Here is an 18,528-nt window from a genome sequence, read left to right as displayed (position 1 = left end):
AGATAAACGTAATAGAACATGACAAAGAAACATACATACATTTAGCTTATAGCTGATTCTTAAAGCAAATTCGATTTACGTAAAAAAATTCTGTTTTAAATATTAAGTTAGGGAGAATGTAAAATTACTCAAATTATTGTAAATATCTTATTCTCTGATTGGGTAGAGCTTAAAAGCATTTGTAACATTGAAAGCATTGAATGGTTTAGCCAATCAAAGAACGCGATGGGAATATTTTATGAGATTAAATATTTAATGTAAAAAATTATTAAATCATCAGCATTAATATTTAAAATGATTATTGCGAAAATGCATTTTTGGTGACTTTTATGAATACAATTTAATAATAATAATAATTTGTCTCTTCAAAGTGAGGGTGTTATAACTACATTTTCTTTTTGTATCTGCAAAAACGATGCATCGTTGCATTGTTTTACGACAGTCAATTAGAACTGTTTCATTTTAAACAGACGAAATTATCGAAATTTTCTTAATTGGTATTTTTTTGATTAAAAAAAAAAATGAATTCTTATGCTGTTCCTAAAGTAAACTATGTGTATTGTATAATATTTTAATTTAAGAAATAGAAATATCATTTATTTATCATAAATAACACTAATAACGGAGATTTATTAACTTTTAGTACTTATAAATCTAACAATATTAAGAAATATTGTATTTCCTGATATATTAAACCCCATGTGTCAAAATACTCATTAAAATATCACATTTTCAGTGTTTAAATTAACATTTACTGCGTTTATTTACATACACATAAAAAATCTCGAGAAATGCGTCAGAATCACTAGCATAATCTACCCGAATCGTTCTCTTTTGAAAGCGATTTTTAACCTTTTAACCGGTTTCGCAGTCTCTAAAACCTAGAGTGAAATGATAACTTTTTGATACTATTGAATCTATAGTATCGATAAATCTGTACCTCATACAGAAGGGTAACTTAGATAAAGACGATCTCCCCAAAGTTTTCGGCTCAGACTCCCAAGCCTACCTCAGTAATCAAATCTTGAATTTTCTTGCTTTGTAAATTGCTTTAGTATTCACAGGGCATGGGATTTAGGGTTCTGCATTTTAAATTATTCATATTTTTTTTAATTATGGTTTCTTAAAGATATTTCTTTCTTTCTTTTGGTTTAGATTTCTTTAAGAAACCAATAATAAAAAAATATAAATAATCTAAAGTGCAGAGTCCTTAACCGAACGCTCGGTGAACCCCTAGGCCTCTAGACCAATTGATATAAAGTAAGAAAATTCTAGATTTGACCACAGACGAAGGCTTGTAGTCCGAGAAAAAAAATTGGAGAAAATCGTCTTTTTCTAAGTTACTCCATCCCCCGACGCTCACGGTTCCCTATTATTGTACTAAAGCAATTTTAAATAAAAAAAACTTTGTTATCGAAGTAAAAGTCATTTTTCTGATACTTCTTTTGAGAGGTAAAACCTAGGATCCACACCTCTTACATGGTTTGGTTAAATAGACTAAAATAAAGAAAAGATAGTTACCAGAATTTAAACTAACCTAGTCTCGTAGAATCTATTACCATTTAAATGATCTGGAATAAAGGGTAGGGTATTGAACAGGACAAACCCTATCGATAAATATTTTTCTCATAGCTGGATTAGGGTGAATTTAAGAATTTTTAATAGCCCAAATAGGCTTGGGGTAGTTGACATTTTTTATAGGTGATCTAGGAATGCATGCGACTCAGAAGAGTTGGAGTTAGCGAGAGTTTTCCTAATCACTCAATATGATCAAATTTTTGAACCCCTTCTAGCTCGGGTTTGGTATTTTTTTAATCGAAAGTTTTTAGATCCAGTTATAACATACTAAAATTTAAAACCAATCCATGCCATAGGGGTGGAATCATTGAGAAAACAAAATTTGAGGGTGTTACAAAATAAGAAAAGGCGTTGAAAGGGGGTAGGGAAGACTGGTATAGCAGTAAACATAAGATAGCATGAAACACTGATATGTCTACAATACTTGGACTAGATATTGACTATTTTTTCAGTGGACAAGGATCCCTAGCATATATGAATTTATCCTCTCGTCCTCTAATTAATAATCCAGAGTTTACAGCAACCCGGTGTTTGTTTCTGTACCAGTTCCTCCTATATCAATACGTATGCATTGTACGTGTAAAATTTGGGTCTGATCTGATTAAATCGGATTTCACCTTGGACCACAAGAGCTGACATAAAGCATCTCAGCTAAAAGGAGAAACCCCCGAATTTCAATTATACCGTTTAGGAAAATTTTATAAAACCAAAATTCACATCCCTTTCCTCCTTAAAAGCTTTGTATGGGTCTATCCTACTCGTTCGTACTCTTCTTCTTCTTCTTATGAACATCACACTAAATTAAATTTAGTTCAATCCGAAAGAGTGGGATAGATTTATGTAAATGTTTTGAAATAGAAAGAGAAATGAATTTTTACTTTATGAAGTTTTCCTGATCTAAAAGGTGTGCCAGAGCCATTATGAAATGAAACACTATCAATCTCCTAATGCAGTATCGAAAAAAAAAACATTTAGCGAAAATTTCAATATGGAAATCTACTACCGTTTTGTTTTTTTTTTCTTTTTTCGAAACCGCCAAAGCAGGCAGAAGTGAAATAGTCTAGTTAGGGAACTCGAAGCAGTGAGATGAGGGATAAAGCTTAAATTTTATCGAAAAACGTGAAATGTCTTAACGAATGCCAAAGGTGCTATTATTCAGAACTTCTCCTAATATTGGATTAAATTGAGATTCTTTGGCAGATTTCACAAATAGAAAGTCTGCAAATTGATTGGGAAAACTAAAGTTTGATTCGAAAGGGATGTTTGATTTAGGGAATTACTTATTGAAGTTTCTCTTGAAGGTTGCTTTCGCTGGAAGAACTTTATGGGTGTGAGATAATTTATAGATAGTGGATAGTCCCATAATAGCTCGTGGCTATTTGTCTCAATTAACTCCCTAGTGGGTAGAACCACATGACTGACTGACTGGAAACCCTTTCATTTTCAACAGGATGACTCCACTTTGTAAAGATTTGTCCCACACATGAGATTTATGCTTTCTCTACTTAGGAGAAAACCCCTCCGTTAAAAAAGGGTCAGAAGGTGTATTCTCGAGGGTTTTAAGAGAATCTCTGGAATTTCCTATTTGGGGATTGTAACATGAACAAAAGAATTTTGGGGAATTTATATAAATTTTATAACATGGTATTTGCTTACCTAATGACCCAATGAATTATGAAAATGTTCATGAATATTCGACAAAATTAAATGTAATAAAATGAAAAAAAGATTATGGTGATTTTAAGCTGAATTCTCGGTGAAATTCAGTGAAATTGTGTCAATATCAATTTATAGTCAGATGATTTAACAGAGTAATTAATTCGTGAGATGCATACTTAAAATAAATATGGTTTCAGACCGATTTTTTGGTATTTTTTAGTAGGTTTTTTTCTGCTAAATCGATAAAATCACGAAATTACATTTTCTTTCTAATTGTTTTCAGGTTGAAAATAATCAATTAATTGCTATGCTTATCGTGTAGAAATAATCATCAGGGTTTCTCGCTTGAAAGAACCACCCTATGTGGTTTTTTGGGAGATATCTTTGTCCATTCATCAATGAGTCTGTGAGAGTAATTTTCTGCTGATGGAAATTTGGGTTGGAAAGTTTTATCTATTGTTTGAGAATGTCGAAGAATGATGGAAAAGGAAAAAAAGAGGAAAGCACAAGTGAAGAATATGAAACCAACCAAAAGCGTCAATCATATCAGTCCATTTGAGGAATATTTTACTTATTTCCCATCCCACTCCCTTTTCTCTAAGAAACAATTTATTTATGTCTTTTTCTTCCCGTGAAAATTTGGTGGTAGGGAGGACATCTACCCAAGAAAAGTTTGCAAAGATTTAGGGATGGTTCTTGTAAGAAGCTGGGAGGTATATGGTAAAAGTTTTGTTTATAATGGATTACAAGGGATTTGTAATTGGTTTCATGTCGCGAGAAAGGTGACCTTCTGTGGAAGAATTACAATTTGAGTTTTATACAAAGCATTCCCCTTTTACCTCAATGCCAGTCCATTGATCTCCGGTACAGAGTTCTCCGGTGTCAGTGGAGTCTTGACGTGATTTGAATGTCTTCTGACTGAGGCGTAGTCTCAGGCATCGTGGGAGGGAGGCTTTTGAGGGTGTTGTGCACACTGATGGGGGTTGATGGTAACATTTTGTGTCTTCAGAGACACGATGAATCAGTCTCACGCCCATTCGTACTGCTGAACCTTCAGAGTTATCAATATTTAAAAAGTATTTTCTTTGTTTCTTTGGTTTTGGTAAGCACATTTAAGTTTTCACTTACGTCTCTTAACACTCTCATCCACGTGGGGATCCGCAATAAAGACACGAACATCATAGTGAGTACCAATTGGAGCTCCTGTGTATCTTTTAGCCGGAATTAATTGAACACTGGGTGGAGCTATTCCTACCTCTAATTTAAAGGGATGGGCACCAGCTCCGAGACGTTCCACAAGTGCTTCCTTTTTTTTCGCACATACCCCCCGGTGAGGCAATGGAATGAAAACAGAAATGAAATTTAAACACTCTGTTAATGTTGAAAGAAGACGGAAAAAGAATTAATATACAAAAAGTTAAAGAATATAAAATTTAAAGAAATAAAGAGGGTGATAACAGTATCTAGCCCCAAAGTATGAGTTGTTTGTGTTTTTGTTAATTAAAAATTTATTGTTTATGATAAATGGTATATGGTGGGTTCTCAGGATTATGAAGGATAATAGAAATTATGCTCTTTAGATCTTTGAATAAAGTACTTTTGTGAATTAACAACAGAAAGAAAGCTCAACGAACTCTAAAGAGCTCCTTTATTTAACCTTAGGACGTTTTCTTCTTCTTTTTTTTAATCCTCTTGACGAATTAGAAATAAATTATCTGGAAACAATTACACACCTTTACATTCTTGCTTGGAATAGTTTATGCAAAAATGCATATTATTTTCCAAAACTGCCTATTCTATCACAATTTAGACTAAATCATTCACCCCGTTTTTTTGATGCTTCAGTGCTCATAAGCTTCAGTTCAGTTCCACTTATACGATTTTAATTTTTGAACAGGATAAAATAAAACGGCTTTAAAATTTTCTATGTATGTATGCATATAGACCAGAACTAAAAAGGTTTATAAAGATGGTTTCGTATACTTTGTGATTGCAAATTCCCTAAAAATGAAACTTAATTTATTTTTCATTTTTCGAATTCTACACATAGCAATATAAATAATTCTCAGACTTTTTAACACATCGACATATCCACTTTACACACCATAAACCCCATAAACACTAATTACAAGGTTAATTGCTGATTTGCTTTTTTACCGCAATTTTTGTTCTAATGGCTCCGACACACCTTTTCGATCAGGAAAATTTTATAAAATCAAAATTCGAATCCCTTTCTGTCCTCACACGCTTTGCGTATGCCTGTCTTATTCTTTCGCACTCTCCTTCTTCTTTTAAACATCACTCCAAATTCAATTTAGCTCAATCGAATTTAGCGAGCGAAAAAATGAGATAGTCATATATAAAGCATGTGAGAAAGAAAGAGATTCGAATTTCAACTTCATGAAATTTTCCTTATCTAAAAGGTGTGCCGGAGCCATAAGTTTATACGAGTATAATTTTTTTTTAAACGTGTAACCCAAAAATGTGTCAATTTTGTGTATTGGTAAACCGTGTAATTTTAAATGAATGACGCAAATATGCATAGTGCAAATATGCATAACTTTTCATAGCCTCTGAAACCGTTGTGAAACACGGGAAATCATGAAGAACCTTAGCGAACCCGTATACTAAAAAACTTTTTGTAACTTGGGGATCCCTCTCGAAACTGGAGAACCCTCGTGAACTTAGGCAACTCGATATATCTTCGGAAGTTAGGGAAATTTTTAGAATTTATTGTGGCTTAGGATAATCCTCGTAAGTAGGGTAGAGATGGGGCTATTTTGAATTGTGGGGTTACATTGATATATTTATTAGAAGGGAACCGTAATTCGTGAGAAAGTGGAGTTATTCTTAGAAGAACGGCAACTCTTTCCAAAGCTTTCGGCTCGTTCTCCAAGCCTTCATCAGTGGTCGAATCAATAAGGAATTTCCAATAGTTTTGTCTCTCCTTATTAATTCGACCACTTATGAAGGCTTGGAGACCGAGCCGAAAGCTTTGAAAAGAGTTGCCGTTTTTCTAAGAGTGACTCCGCTTTCCGACGAAATCCGGTTCCCTTCTACTAAATTTCCCTAACGTCGGTTTTCTCATAATAGGGAGAAGTCGGACACCTTTGAAATTGGGATTTTTCTCCTATGTTTAAGTGGAACTGAGCCATATCATAGTGTAATTTATCTTCTCAATATGTTGGTGCCCCGCTTTCAAAGGTGCCCCACTTCCCCCTTCATTCATATATGTTTTTTTGCATATTTCTAGATGAGGCAGGGCCGAGAGCTACAGGTAGATTACATTACGTTAAAGCCAAGTTTTCTTTAAATTTATTTCTGTTTTTTTTCCTATTCTAATTTATTCCTATTCTAATTTATTACTATTTTAATAATAGTATTTCTTACATCTGCCTTCAGATTACAAAAACTTACAACTATTACACATTAAGTGCACAACTATTACACATTGTTTAGCAGTATACACATAAATTACACATCTATAAATTTACAATAAAAATCATAATGAAGGAGTCAATAATTTTTATCTAGTGTACAGGCTAAGCGGTTACCCATATAAGTCAACCTTCTTAGCATTAATATTGCTTTGATTTTATCCTCACGCTCTTCTTTCTGTTAAAATGTGTTTGTTTTAGATGTCTTTAACACACGAGAAGTCAGATGATATATTTAATCTGCATAAATCGGAATATATTAAATATTTTCTTTATGAACAACTAAGAAGGGATGAGCAAATATACTAATTAGAATTTTCGAAGCTTCCTAATTTGTTATCTCAAGAAATGTAATACATTAACCCTATTTTCGGGAAATTTTGATGCAATTCATTTACACAATGAACGGATAGTGTTTACACCTTTCATGTTTTAATATTATAATTTTTTGTAATATCATTTGGCATTAATGAGTGCTAACATGAAGTTGTAAACACGTACAACAAATTATAACGATTGTAATTAAAATTTAACGGCTAAAAGAGCAATTTTTTCTAAGGCTCTTAGTACCAACTGGAGCTTAGACATATCATCATCATGTAAACAATTTTGGCACGCAGCAATTTTCTCTTAAATTTTTTTTTATTATGGCATATTTCCATTATTATTTTGTGGATACTTTGGATTATGTGTCTTTATTGTAACATTGATCTACTTTAATCATCAATTTCGTTCAGTTTTAAAAGTTAGGCGGAAGAAATCAATGGAAGAACGCGAAGAACCATGGTAGAATAGAAAATGACGCGGTGGAAGTGAAATCCATTTGCAAATAATTTCGATTTACAGATTTCTCGTAAATTTTTTATGATGTTCACCATACATAAGTGCTTTCACTTTCGTCTTCCTGAAACGTCTTTTCCTCAATGTCTTTTGCCTAGACTTATTCATACCATACATATCCTCAACCCATGTGAATCCACATGCTCACAGGATTAAATGATTCTTCAACGCTATGGAGACATATCGAGAATATTTTACCCAAAATGTAACGAGAATGGAAATTGGACAAGCATCGTTTCTCTGTAATATTGGTATGGTGTGGAGAATAAAAGACTAAAAGATTCTCTTTTTTCCCCTTGGGTGAAAATAAGACATTTTGTGTCGGATCAGCCCGCCCTATAAAAATATTTTTTTTGTTCTTTTATTTGGGTATGCATAGAAATAAGAAGCAGGATATATTCGCAATAGAATTAATCTATACCAACATCTATATAGCGTACAACAATTTTCTCAGCGGAGTTTGTTCCATGAGTTTCACATGGAGATTTTATCATGAGGAAAAATTCATTGAATATTTTTTTTCTTAAGTCTACAACAGAATAGATTATTATTAGATTGATATTTTTTTTTGTATTTTTGGGATATACTGATTCCAATAAACCTGCAAGAAATCTCGGAATAATTCACGACAATAGCACAAGGAATTTCTTCTTGGATTTTCTCTTTATGTCTGTGATTCATTTGAGGGATTTATTTGCAATTACTCACACAAATTATTGACTTAGTGGATGCTTTATTGAAAATGTCTTATGTAAATAAATGAGATGAACAAGACCATGGTAATAAAATGACGAATTACCAGACATTAAAGGAAAATAAGACGCTGGAAAAACAATGTTTTTATGTAAAGATGTTCTTTCAACAAAATTGTCCAGTTGAGGATGATGCGATTTTCCTAATTTAGAGGATTTGCGTACACTAATTAATTTACAAATGGTTAATTAAAAGCTTTATACTGTGATTTTCAGTCCGCAAATTAATTATTATCCACCAAAATGTTTGAATTATGCAGGTCGAGGGTTTCCTCTTTCCTTATTTTGATACACTTCCTTTTTCATATAATAATTAATTTCGCAGAAAATTTATTAATTGCTTGCTGTAAAGGGTGAAAAATCAATATCTTGAGAAGTGTAGGGCTTTAATTGTTAATCAGTCTTTTGTGTTTCTTTAAATGGTTCTTTTTCTGTTTATTGTTGGTGTAAGGAGAATTTTAGCAAAATTAAATTTTTATTATTCGTTTACTTTATACCTTTAAGAGGCTTTTAAATGAATGATGGTTTAAAATCCTGGGATATTACTCAAAGTTCCCTATCAAACCACTAATTTACTTACACTACACAGGAAAAATATTTCGTAAAATTGTTTGTAAATATTTGTGAATTCCTACGAAATGCTCGTAAACTGTAAAACCTACTGAAAAGTTTGTTAAAGTTTCTGATTCTTTCACAAAGATTGTTCGTAACATAATCTCTTGTTGAGCATTTTTTGTTGTGTTACAAACATTTGTTCGTAAATGTTCGTATACACACAAAAAACTGTTCGTAAAAGTTTGTCATTTGTTTGTGGATTTTTGCCAGACAAACAAAAATGTACAAACAAATATTTGTAAAAGAACAAAAAGTGCTCATCAAGTGATCATCAATCATGTTTGTGAAAGAGTACAAACTTTTACGAACTTTTTTGTGGGTAGGGAGTAGGAATTCTTAAACATTTACAAGCAATTTTACGAAATATTTCTTTCTGTGTAATGAGACGCAAAAAGGAAAGCACAGAAAATGTTCTGTGTTATCCGGCTTAGAGAATTCTACAAGACAGAAAATAGAATACTTTTGTATCATTGAATTTTATTAAAGGATGATTTTCCATAACAAGAGTTTCGTGGTTCTTTTTCCCATTTTCCGTCTGCATAATACTGGCTTAGTTAGAGACCAAACGGTTTGAGATAATGACTTTCAGTTTTCCGTAACCCCTATAAGATAACCTTCATTAGAAATGTTTTTTTATGTTGCGTGCTTGAGGACTTTTTTCATATCTTTTTCTGAGATACACATATTGAAGATTCTGTAAGAATTTTATTGAAGTTCTTCGTCTTACTACACTTCTGTGTTTTTCTTATACACTTTCCGTGAATTTCCATAGAGAGCTTACTTGAGCCCCACATGGGAAATACTTTCACTTTGCGTGCTTTAATAACACAAAAGAACAGGACGCATTTGAGGAAGAGCATGAAGAAAAAGTATAAGAGAGCAACTGCAAATTGTCTTCGTGTGCGGTGAGTTGATATCACCCCGCACTAAAGACCATGATAATGTTAGAAGGAAAATTAAGTACAAGTAGAGAAAATTGGGTCACCAACAAAAAATTACTGTACGTACATCCTTCTCAAAATTCCAAGAACATAAGATAAGGCAAAGTGTAATGTGTACCAATTAAAGAGATGCGTTTAATTAAAGAGATTAACGTTTTTTTGTGGGTTGTAAATTTATTAGAGTCAGATTACCATCTACTTCAATATTAATTACTTTAATTGATTCTCTTGTTAGAGCATGACAAGTGATTGTGAGGCTCCTGAAGTGTTTTAAGGGGAAATTATTGGTATGCTTTCGCACTCTAGAAAATCCCATTTAAATTGGTTTTAAGAGCTTTAAGAGTATGTGCGGTATAAATTTTGTATGAGAATGGAATATACGAAAGTGTTAAACATCACGCATTCCCACATTAAGTGCCTCACTTCTCTTACAATAACTTGCCACTGTGGAATTCTCACTAATTTTCCCATATACTGTGTTCCGTATTGGAATGATGGTAAAATGTACATAGGCAGGACAGAGAAATTTTCTCATGTGAAAGCTCTAGTGGAAGCTTCAAGAGTCAAAAGGGATAGGTATAGGAATGAGTGGTGTCAAGTGGTTACCGAGCTTTAAGCATGTTTCTCGCAGAGATTATGTGAAGGAAGGCGGAAAGTGTAAGACGGAACAGTGAATGTTGTGTGTGAACACTTGAATTACTCAAAGATTTTCCGCATCTACTTTCTTTGTTGGATAATTTCGTATATCCTAAAACCTCAGAACAAAATCCCCTTTCATGTCAAGCCCTTGAAATTCTATGTTTGACTGTGTGTGTTGGTTGATTTTGTTGTTTACAGTTGAGAAAATTACAATGTTGACAGAGAGAAAAGTTCTCTTTATCCTTTTAGATTTAGGGTACTTCAGGGTTGAGAAGCAATGTTATGACTGCTCACATTTAGTTCTTTATAATCGCTCTGTTCAAAAGTTCTCCAGTTATTGTCGTATATTAAAACAAAGGGATGTGGTACTTCTAATAAAAAGGCAAGCTTTAAGCTAATTGGATGGGTTATTTTTAAGCTGAGGTGGCTTCAAAAAGTGCAAGATAAAACATCGCGTAATATAGGGAGAAGCGAGGTACCTTTGAATTGGAGCAGTTTTGAAATAGGATTTTTTTCATTTTTAATTAGAACTGGACCTTAACATGATACTCCCTCTATTCCGAAAAAAGTCGTGCATTTTTTCTTACAAAATATACTAGCAATCGTACGACATTTTTCGGAACGGAGAGAGTATAATTTAGCTCAAACTAATTGTGAAGTTAAATTGCACTATGATAAGGCTCATTTCATTTAAAAAATAGGAGAAAAAGCTCTATTTCAAAGGTGTCTCAATTCAAATGGTTCCCACTTGTTCCTTTGGTAGGGGAATTATATACTATTATTAAAAATTAGTATAGGGGAAAGTGGGGGACTTTTAAATTGGGGCAGCTTTGAAAGTAGGTTTTTTTTCCTATTTATAAATAGAATTGAGCCTTATGAGTATTCGAAATCCTTAAAAATATAATAATTTACTTTTGCTTTAATTTTTAAGCATTTTTTTAATATTTCACGATAACATAACACTTAAAATAATGTGGTTTAACCATTATTTCGAATATAATTACGCGAAGCCGTCTCTCGGCTATTCATCAAGTCTATCAAGGCCCTAAAGTTGCGAATTATTATTCTACTTAAAGTAATTATTTAAACATTTCTACTTCTAAAATATTTCAAAGAAATAGAATAAAAAAATATAAAAGTTAAAAAATAGGCTTTCGAAGGTGATCCTATTTTAATTGACCTCCACAATATATCCATATCGATTAATTAAATTTAGAGAGGGGCTAGTACGATAAATAAATATATTATGCTCAAATTTCTCTCGGAAAATATAGTCATTTTAAGCCAATTTGATAGCATAACGAGATTTATGTCGCATCGAGATACTAATCCTTTTTTGAGGAGTTTGAAAATGCGAAAAATAGTACAAATTAATGAGTGCTTGCCTGGGAAACTTCATCTCAAAAATTTAACAAAAAAATGCGATTATACATTTGAGTGGTTCTTGGTTATTGCAAAACTTTGCGCTAATTAACCTAAATCTAGGACGTCCAATTGAATATTTATTAAGTTTTAATAGTTACACAGTAGGTAAATTTTAATTTTAAAATCGTTGAGAAATATATCATACAGCGTGTTTTTCTTCTATCTAAATTGCAAATCGCTAAGGTCTGGCTGACACTTTTTACGTATACGTTTCCTTGTTGAGAAAAATCCAATTTTACTTCTGGTGGTTACATGATGGAACAACATACCACTTCCCCATGGGTGTCGTTTGTATTTTCCACCCATTCAGCTTCATTCATGCAAACTACACTAGATTTTCATTTGTGTCCTACTGTGAATTTCCTTGTTTATCCTATCATATTTTATGTTGTTACGCCCGTTACTCATACCCGGCGTCAACTTTTGTTATTTGCGTTAAGAAAAATGCGAGTGAGATTCTTAGCATTCTCCATATGCTGCTATGTGTTCTCTTATATCTCATCGCACTTTAAGAAGATAGTTGAAGGATGGATGGGTAATGATGCTGAGTTGTTGAAAACATGAGCGGATGTGCGAGGAGGAAGATGTTTTACTGACATAGTTTTTATAGACATCTTACAATCTCTATACATGTAACCGGAATGATTCCTCGCTTTAATCCTATTTGAATCTTCGTTCTTTGGCTGAATCCCCATGGTGGGCTTGAAGATTCAATAAAAAAAAAGAATCCTAAAGAATGCCAAGAGCAAAAATGATCTCTCTTTCTTTTACGTGGCATTCTTTCAACATAAAAACACATTTTATCACGTCTATTAAATCGACATTATCACACATTTTTATACTGATTTTCTGCGACTGGCCTAGTGCTAAAAGGCTATAAAAAGAGATAGAAGACGATAAAATAGATAGAAAGAGAGAAAAGACTTCAGCAATGATCCCAGTCTGTCTACATTGGAATCCTTTTTATTGCTAGAACTTATAGAAAAAGATTATATAAATATACAAAAGCAGCCGTTGTTGAAATATATATTTTTTTATATTTTCCGCTTCGCCGTGTCACATAGTCAAATTTTATAGTCATTCTGCGAATCTGAAAGTTTACAGAATACGCAGCTTTCCAATGGCTTAAGGGCCAAACAATCTTTGATATTTACAGGGAGTTTCAGAAAAATTATTGACTGAATTTTCATTGTTTCTCTAACCCTTGCTCCTTATGTTGTAATAAATTTTTATAAGAAATCAAAAAAAAAGAATCCAATCAAGCCTATATGCAAGTAAAGTAACGTTTTTATATGCGTGAATTAGGTTTACAAGATTTTAACTTGGTTTCTAAGACTGATATTGTTTACATAAGCGGTGATACTAAAAAATGACTACAATTTCAGAATAAATCAGTTATATTTCAAGCCTTCTAGGACCCATATAATATATTTAAAGTAAAACCTAAAAGGAAATAATATTTGGATATGTTTAAAGTTAAGTTTGTATTAGTTTAAATCGTGTTATACGGGATTTAGACCTACTCGGTTTAGCCATATGATTATTTATTAAATTTTCTGGCTTTTTAACCGGCAAAATTTCTAAAAAAAAATATGTTAATTACTGTTTTTATTAAGTTTACTGGACTAAACCTCTATTTTCTATTTCATTAGCTTCCTCAATTTCTTATCAGTCAAGATTCTTTGGAAAATTTTGACTTAAGAGTAGATATCAAGGATAAATTGATATCCATTAGATTAAAAAAAAAGATTAGTGAAATTGATTGTTATTCTGGATTTTGAGACCTTCAGGAACTGGGTTAAACTTTCGAGTCTAAAGACCGCTGTAATAATTTGCGCTATAATAATAAAGCTATCAAAAATTTTATAAGAGTTTGTTATTTTTAATGGAGCATTTATTGTTCGAATTTTTATCTGTTTTTTATGAATTACAAAATAAGATCAAGTTTTAAGCGGTTTTCAGACAAAAGGTTTAGCCCAGTTCCCGAAGGTCTCAAAATTTTAAATAACAATTAATTTTATGGGTCATTCAGAATGTATGATCATTTGCCTTTAATAATCCAATCTTAAGGGTAGAATCACATTGACAGTAAAATGCTCACCGTATTTCGTTAATTTACTCATTTTCATTGCAATTCTTATGCAAATTCTCGATTACCATATTACCTTATCTCATATTCGGTGGCACTAGGTGAAAATATTATAAGAAAATTGAAGAAATAAAATGAAAATACGACGATGAGTAAAAAAACTGTACGATTAATTTCTCGTACAGTTTTTTTTGCTCACCGTTTCTCTCAGTTTCCGTTTATTTCTTTAATTTTCTTATATTATTTTCACTTAAGTGCCACCGAGTATGAGATAAGGTAATACAATAATCGAGAATTTGCGTAAGAATTACAATGAAATTGCGTAAATTAACGAAGTACGATGAGGCTTTGACGGTGACGGTGAGCATTTTACTGTCAATATGATTCTTCCCTAAGTACCAATTTTCAAAAAAAAAATCTTTATAAATAAGAAATTAAAGAAGTTAAGCCATACGGCTAAGAACTCGGTCTGAAGCCCGTATTACTTTCTTAAGCAGTTTCTAAGTAATAAGTTTCTTGGAATTGGGGCATCTTTGAAATAGGACAGTTTTAGGGAGTAAAATTACATCATGATAAGGTTTAGTTCTGTTTAAAAATATTACAAAAAATTCCATTTCAAAAATACCCCAATTCAAAGGTACTCCCTTCCCCCTATGAGGAAGTACGAAGCAGTTACATTTTAAGTTCATGATTATTAATACTTGTCGTGTCTCTCGAATATTGACTATATGAAAATAAATTTATGTATAATAATATATCTTAAATATTATATTATTTCAACATTTAAACCATTTTAAGGCCGAGTGGGTTATACTGATGACTTAATTGTCCTTAAAATCTTCTGCATATTGGGAGCAATGTTCGTTAAAACCTTCTTTTTTTAAGAAAATCGCCCGTGGAAGAAAATGGAAAAATTCCTTTAAAAACTCAATTTTTGATGAAAATTTTTCCAAATGTGTAAAAGGATTAAAGGGTTAAAGTGCTCCATTTTCCAACACCATTAATGCGTGATATTGCATCATTTTATCATGATTATAAATTTAGTTTATTTTGGGCACAAGAATTTGGATTTACTTATTTTTAATATTCTATTCTAAATTTTATTACAGGGATAACAACAATATAAAGTGAAATATTTTTAGGATTTTTGAGATATGATGCGTTAAAATATTTCAATGAATTACGTGAGTTTATCTGTCAATGGTGAAAGATTATTATTCAAAAAGTTTATTTAAGTGTCAATAAAATGAGAGTGTCTTACACAAAAAGATATTACAATTTCAAAATGTTTAAGAGCCTTTTTCATGTGACGATTTGACTATTTGTCGCTAAAACCTATTTCGTTTTCGCGTTTTGATTAAATTTGATTTATGCATTGCAATTTTGTGAATGAATTGAGGGGGAAGCGTTTGCGTAATAATCCTAAAAGTTAAGAGCTTCTTTAATAATTTCGACGCGATTTTTTTTTCGTTTCAAGCCAGATATTTTTGTGAGATATGAAAAAAAAATCGTAACGAAATGTGTCACTGGGGATACTGGAGATGTGAGTGGAATAGGAAACAAAAGGATGATGAAGGATAATGCTGGTGTTGAGGGTAAACAGAAATGAGGGATTTTCGTAAGAGCAGTATTACATGATATATGTTTGGTGATTATGGCTAAAATGAATGTGTATACAATTACCTGTAGAGGTGTTAAATCCTCCTTGGGATCACCATCAGTCTCCACTTTGGGGCAGATTTGCTTCAGAGCAATTATGGCTTCATTGCAAAAGCGCAGACCCATAACTTCTTCGTCGTCTCGTCCGTATCGAAATGTCAGTGTTAGCTGACCAAATATTCTAAAGCCAGAGGCAAATTTGGGATCAGCGTAGAGGACACCACGGAGTGGTTCTACACTTCCCATTCGGTGGATCATTTCGCGGGTAGCCAAGTAGAGGGTTATCATGGCATTTGATGAAGTCTTTTTGTATACTCTGCGTGAGAAATAGAATAGAGAGAGAGACGAAAATGAGCGTAAAAATGTCATCAAATAATGAAACTTTGGTGCTAGAGTACCTGGGTGGAAAATTGAGAATGCAGATGAGACTTTTATTGCAATTAAGAACATACTTAATGAGTATACAACTTTTAATGAGGTCAGATACACTCCCCAGAGTGTTATTACATGAAATCTACCACAAAATATCCATTTTCATTTCTCTGCAAACAATTTGTTAGATGTTCAAAGGAGTTAGTCCATTTTCATGTTTACAACCTCTATATACTTTTTTTCTGTGTCTGCTGGGAATAAAAAATGTTCAAAATAATAATGAAATTCTATTTATATAGGATGAATTTTCTGAAAATTAGTGCATTTCAGGGAAATGATGAATGTCAATAATTAGAGGTATTAATTGCGCATATCTCATGCCAAATAAAAGTACTCCAAAGTGCAACTTTTTCTTCAAACTTTTAATGATTCACTGCAGAATTTGCAAAAATTATTTATCAGCCGAGTGAGCAAATGTATGTCTCTTTCAAAAAGTTATAACTACTTTATGTGATACAAACATATACATATATATGTATTTATGTATACAATAGTGAATATTATACGTAAATTAGACTGTGTTATACACTGAAATTGAACCACTTATTTTACCTCTGAGTAATGAATGATTCACCTTCTGACCCACGACCATGTTGATTCTTTCTATTATTGATTGTGTCATTTTCAATCGCATGGATTTCAAATGTTGCATATTTTGTATAGTATAAAATAGAAAGAGAAATTGTAAGATAATTTTAGGGAATCAACGTGATATATCAGGAGTTTTTAGTATGTGTGTAAAATGTTGGAAAAAACGTATGTCAGAATGTTTTCCTCAGCTAAATTAAAAATTTCAACAATAAAATATTGAAGCTTTGGGTGTTTAAGGAGGTTCAAATTGTCAACATTTCGTCGATTAGATCAGTAACCTTGCTTTCTACATTTTTTTTCAAGAGGCTTTGAAATGTGATTAGAAAAACTGAAACGGTTCAGGAAAGAGAAATATGGGGCAAAATGTGACAAGCCGAACATTTTAAAATTCCTTATCTTTCAAAACAAAGGGATCAAAGACGTATTAGTATTTTCGGCGTATTATTAGGTCGGTCGATCGGATCAGAAACTGTTCTGTCTGCATTTTGTTTTCTATCAAGTGTTTGTTAAGGTGACTACACATTGTAAGTAGTTTTCGTCAAAAATTGCTTTTTGAAGGAAATCGTCCGCACTGTTGTAGGTAGAAACGTCAAAAGTATGTCAAAAATAAAATTTTTGACGAAAATTATTCCCAATGTGTAAAGATCTTAAGCCTTTAAGGACGATTGGAACACCGGTGTCCCATAAAGAAAATAATTTTCCTCACTACCAAAAGTTCATTTTTTACTTATGTCTGTACCTAATTACAAAGCAGAAGGATGAAGGAATCTAGGATATTTTTTTACAAGTCTGCAGCTATTTGCTATATATAGTAAATTTTTAAGCATAAAAATGACGAATTTTTAAATTCTCATATTCAAAATTGATTTTACTTTACTTCCAATTTTTTAAAGCAAAACCGTTTTGTAAAAAGAAACTACAATATTTAAACGTAATATTTTTCATTAGATTGAAAATTATCATTTATTGTCTGAAAAATTACTTAAATTTTTGGGTTATTTTTGCCCCTATTGCTCATAGAGGTAAAAAATACACCGAATCAGGCTCTGTTGGATTTTCTAAGGCTAGATGTAAGACCTTTTACTGATTTTGTTTATCGGTTTCAATTTTATTGCTGATTTTCGGTTGAAGAAAACTGTATCGTCGTTAAAGGGTTAAGCGTTTGAGCAAGTTTTCTCAAATTGTTCACGTTTGCGGCACCACATTCCCAAGCAACTTTTTCATGACATGAATTTTTTGCGAAATTTATTAGGGGAAAACACGCTACCTTCGGACGACTCAAGCTTCGAACAACTCATTTTTTCCCATGTTCTTAATGGATTTTACACACAGCTCTTTTCTGGAAATTTGAGGCATTGGTTCAGCTATTAAAATATAATATTACAATGGGTCAAATTAATTATTACACATTGGAAAAAGTGATTTGTGCGAAACTTCAGTTGTCCGCAGGTAGCGCACTTTCCCCTACTGTAAGGTTATAACATCATTTTATTTGAGATGCCTTTGAACAAATTAACATATAGTCAAACTTGGGTTTGCATAAATAATAACATGTTTTTTTTCATTGATGCTATAACAGCTCCATATAAAAAAAAACAGAATTAGCCAGGGACTAGGATTCTAATATTGATCCACGTACGTACATTTTCGACTTCCCCTGCATGTTATCACTGTCAAGATATGCAAACCACTTTGAAATTCAATTGATCAATCGAAAAAATTGATTTTTCATCTTGATATGCACTGCCATTGCCTTCAAGCTTTTTTTAGGCACAGAACTTTTGCATGAATTTAAAATTTTATATATTTGAAAAATGAATTCACACGTCAACTTCAATTAGATTGCAAGATAAGAAAGGCATCAAAATGAA

At 32.2% G+C, this 18,528-nt stretch overlaps 2 protein-coding genes across 5 annotated transcripts in view; one reads left to right on the top strand and one right to left on the bottom strand.

Annotated features, from left to right (window-relative positions):
• Positions 1-18,528, top strand: part of LOC129809840 (sex-regulated protein janus-A-like) — a 73,018-nt gene that overhangs the window by 22,476 nt on the left and 32,014 nt on the right. The window lies entirely within an intron of this gene.
• The window catches only part of LOC129809834 (arrestin homolog), a 59,752-nt gene that overhangs the window by 13,075 nt on the left and 28,149 nt on the right, over positions 1-18,528 (bottom strand). For 2 of the 4 annotated variants that reach the window (XM_055859955.1, XM_055859956.1), the window contains exons 3-6: positions 16,619-16,669; positions 15,659-15,950; positions 4,366-4,543; positions 4,077-4,288 (exon numbers count right to left, since the gene is read on the bottom strand). In XM_055859955.1, the coding sequence (XP_055715930.1) occupies positions 4,077-4,288; positions 4,366-4,543; positions 15,659-15,950; positions 16,619-16,669 (733 nt within the window). The remainder of the gene's footprint in view (positions 1-4,076; positions 4,289-4,365; positions 4,544-15,658; positions 15,951-16,618; positions 16,670-18,528) is intronic. The other 2 variants (XM_055859958.1, XM_055859957.1) reach the window with 1 other exon arrangement.

The sequence above is a fragment of the Phlebotomus papatasi genome, chromosome 1 (genome assembly GCF_024763615.1).
Source record: "Phlebotomus papatasi isolate M1 chromosome 1, Ppap_2.1, whole genome shotgun sequence".
In the NCBI taxonomy this organism is placed as follows: domain Eukaryota; kingdom Metazoa; phylum Arthropoda; class Insecta; order Diptera; family Psychodidae; genus Phlebotomus; species Phlebotomus papatasi.
The sequence above is the reverse complement of the archived record's forward strand: the minus strand, read 5'-3'. Positions and strand labels throughout refer to the sequence as shown.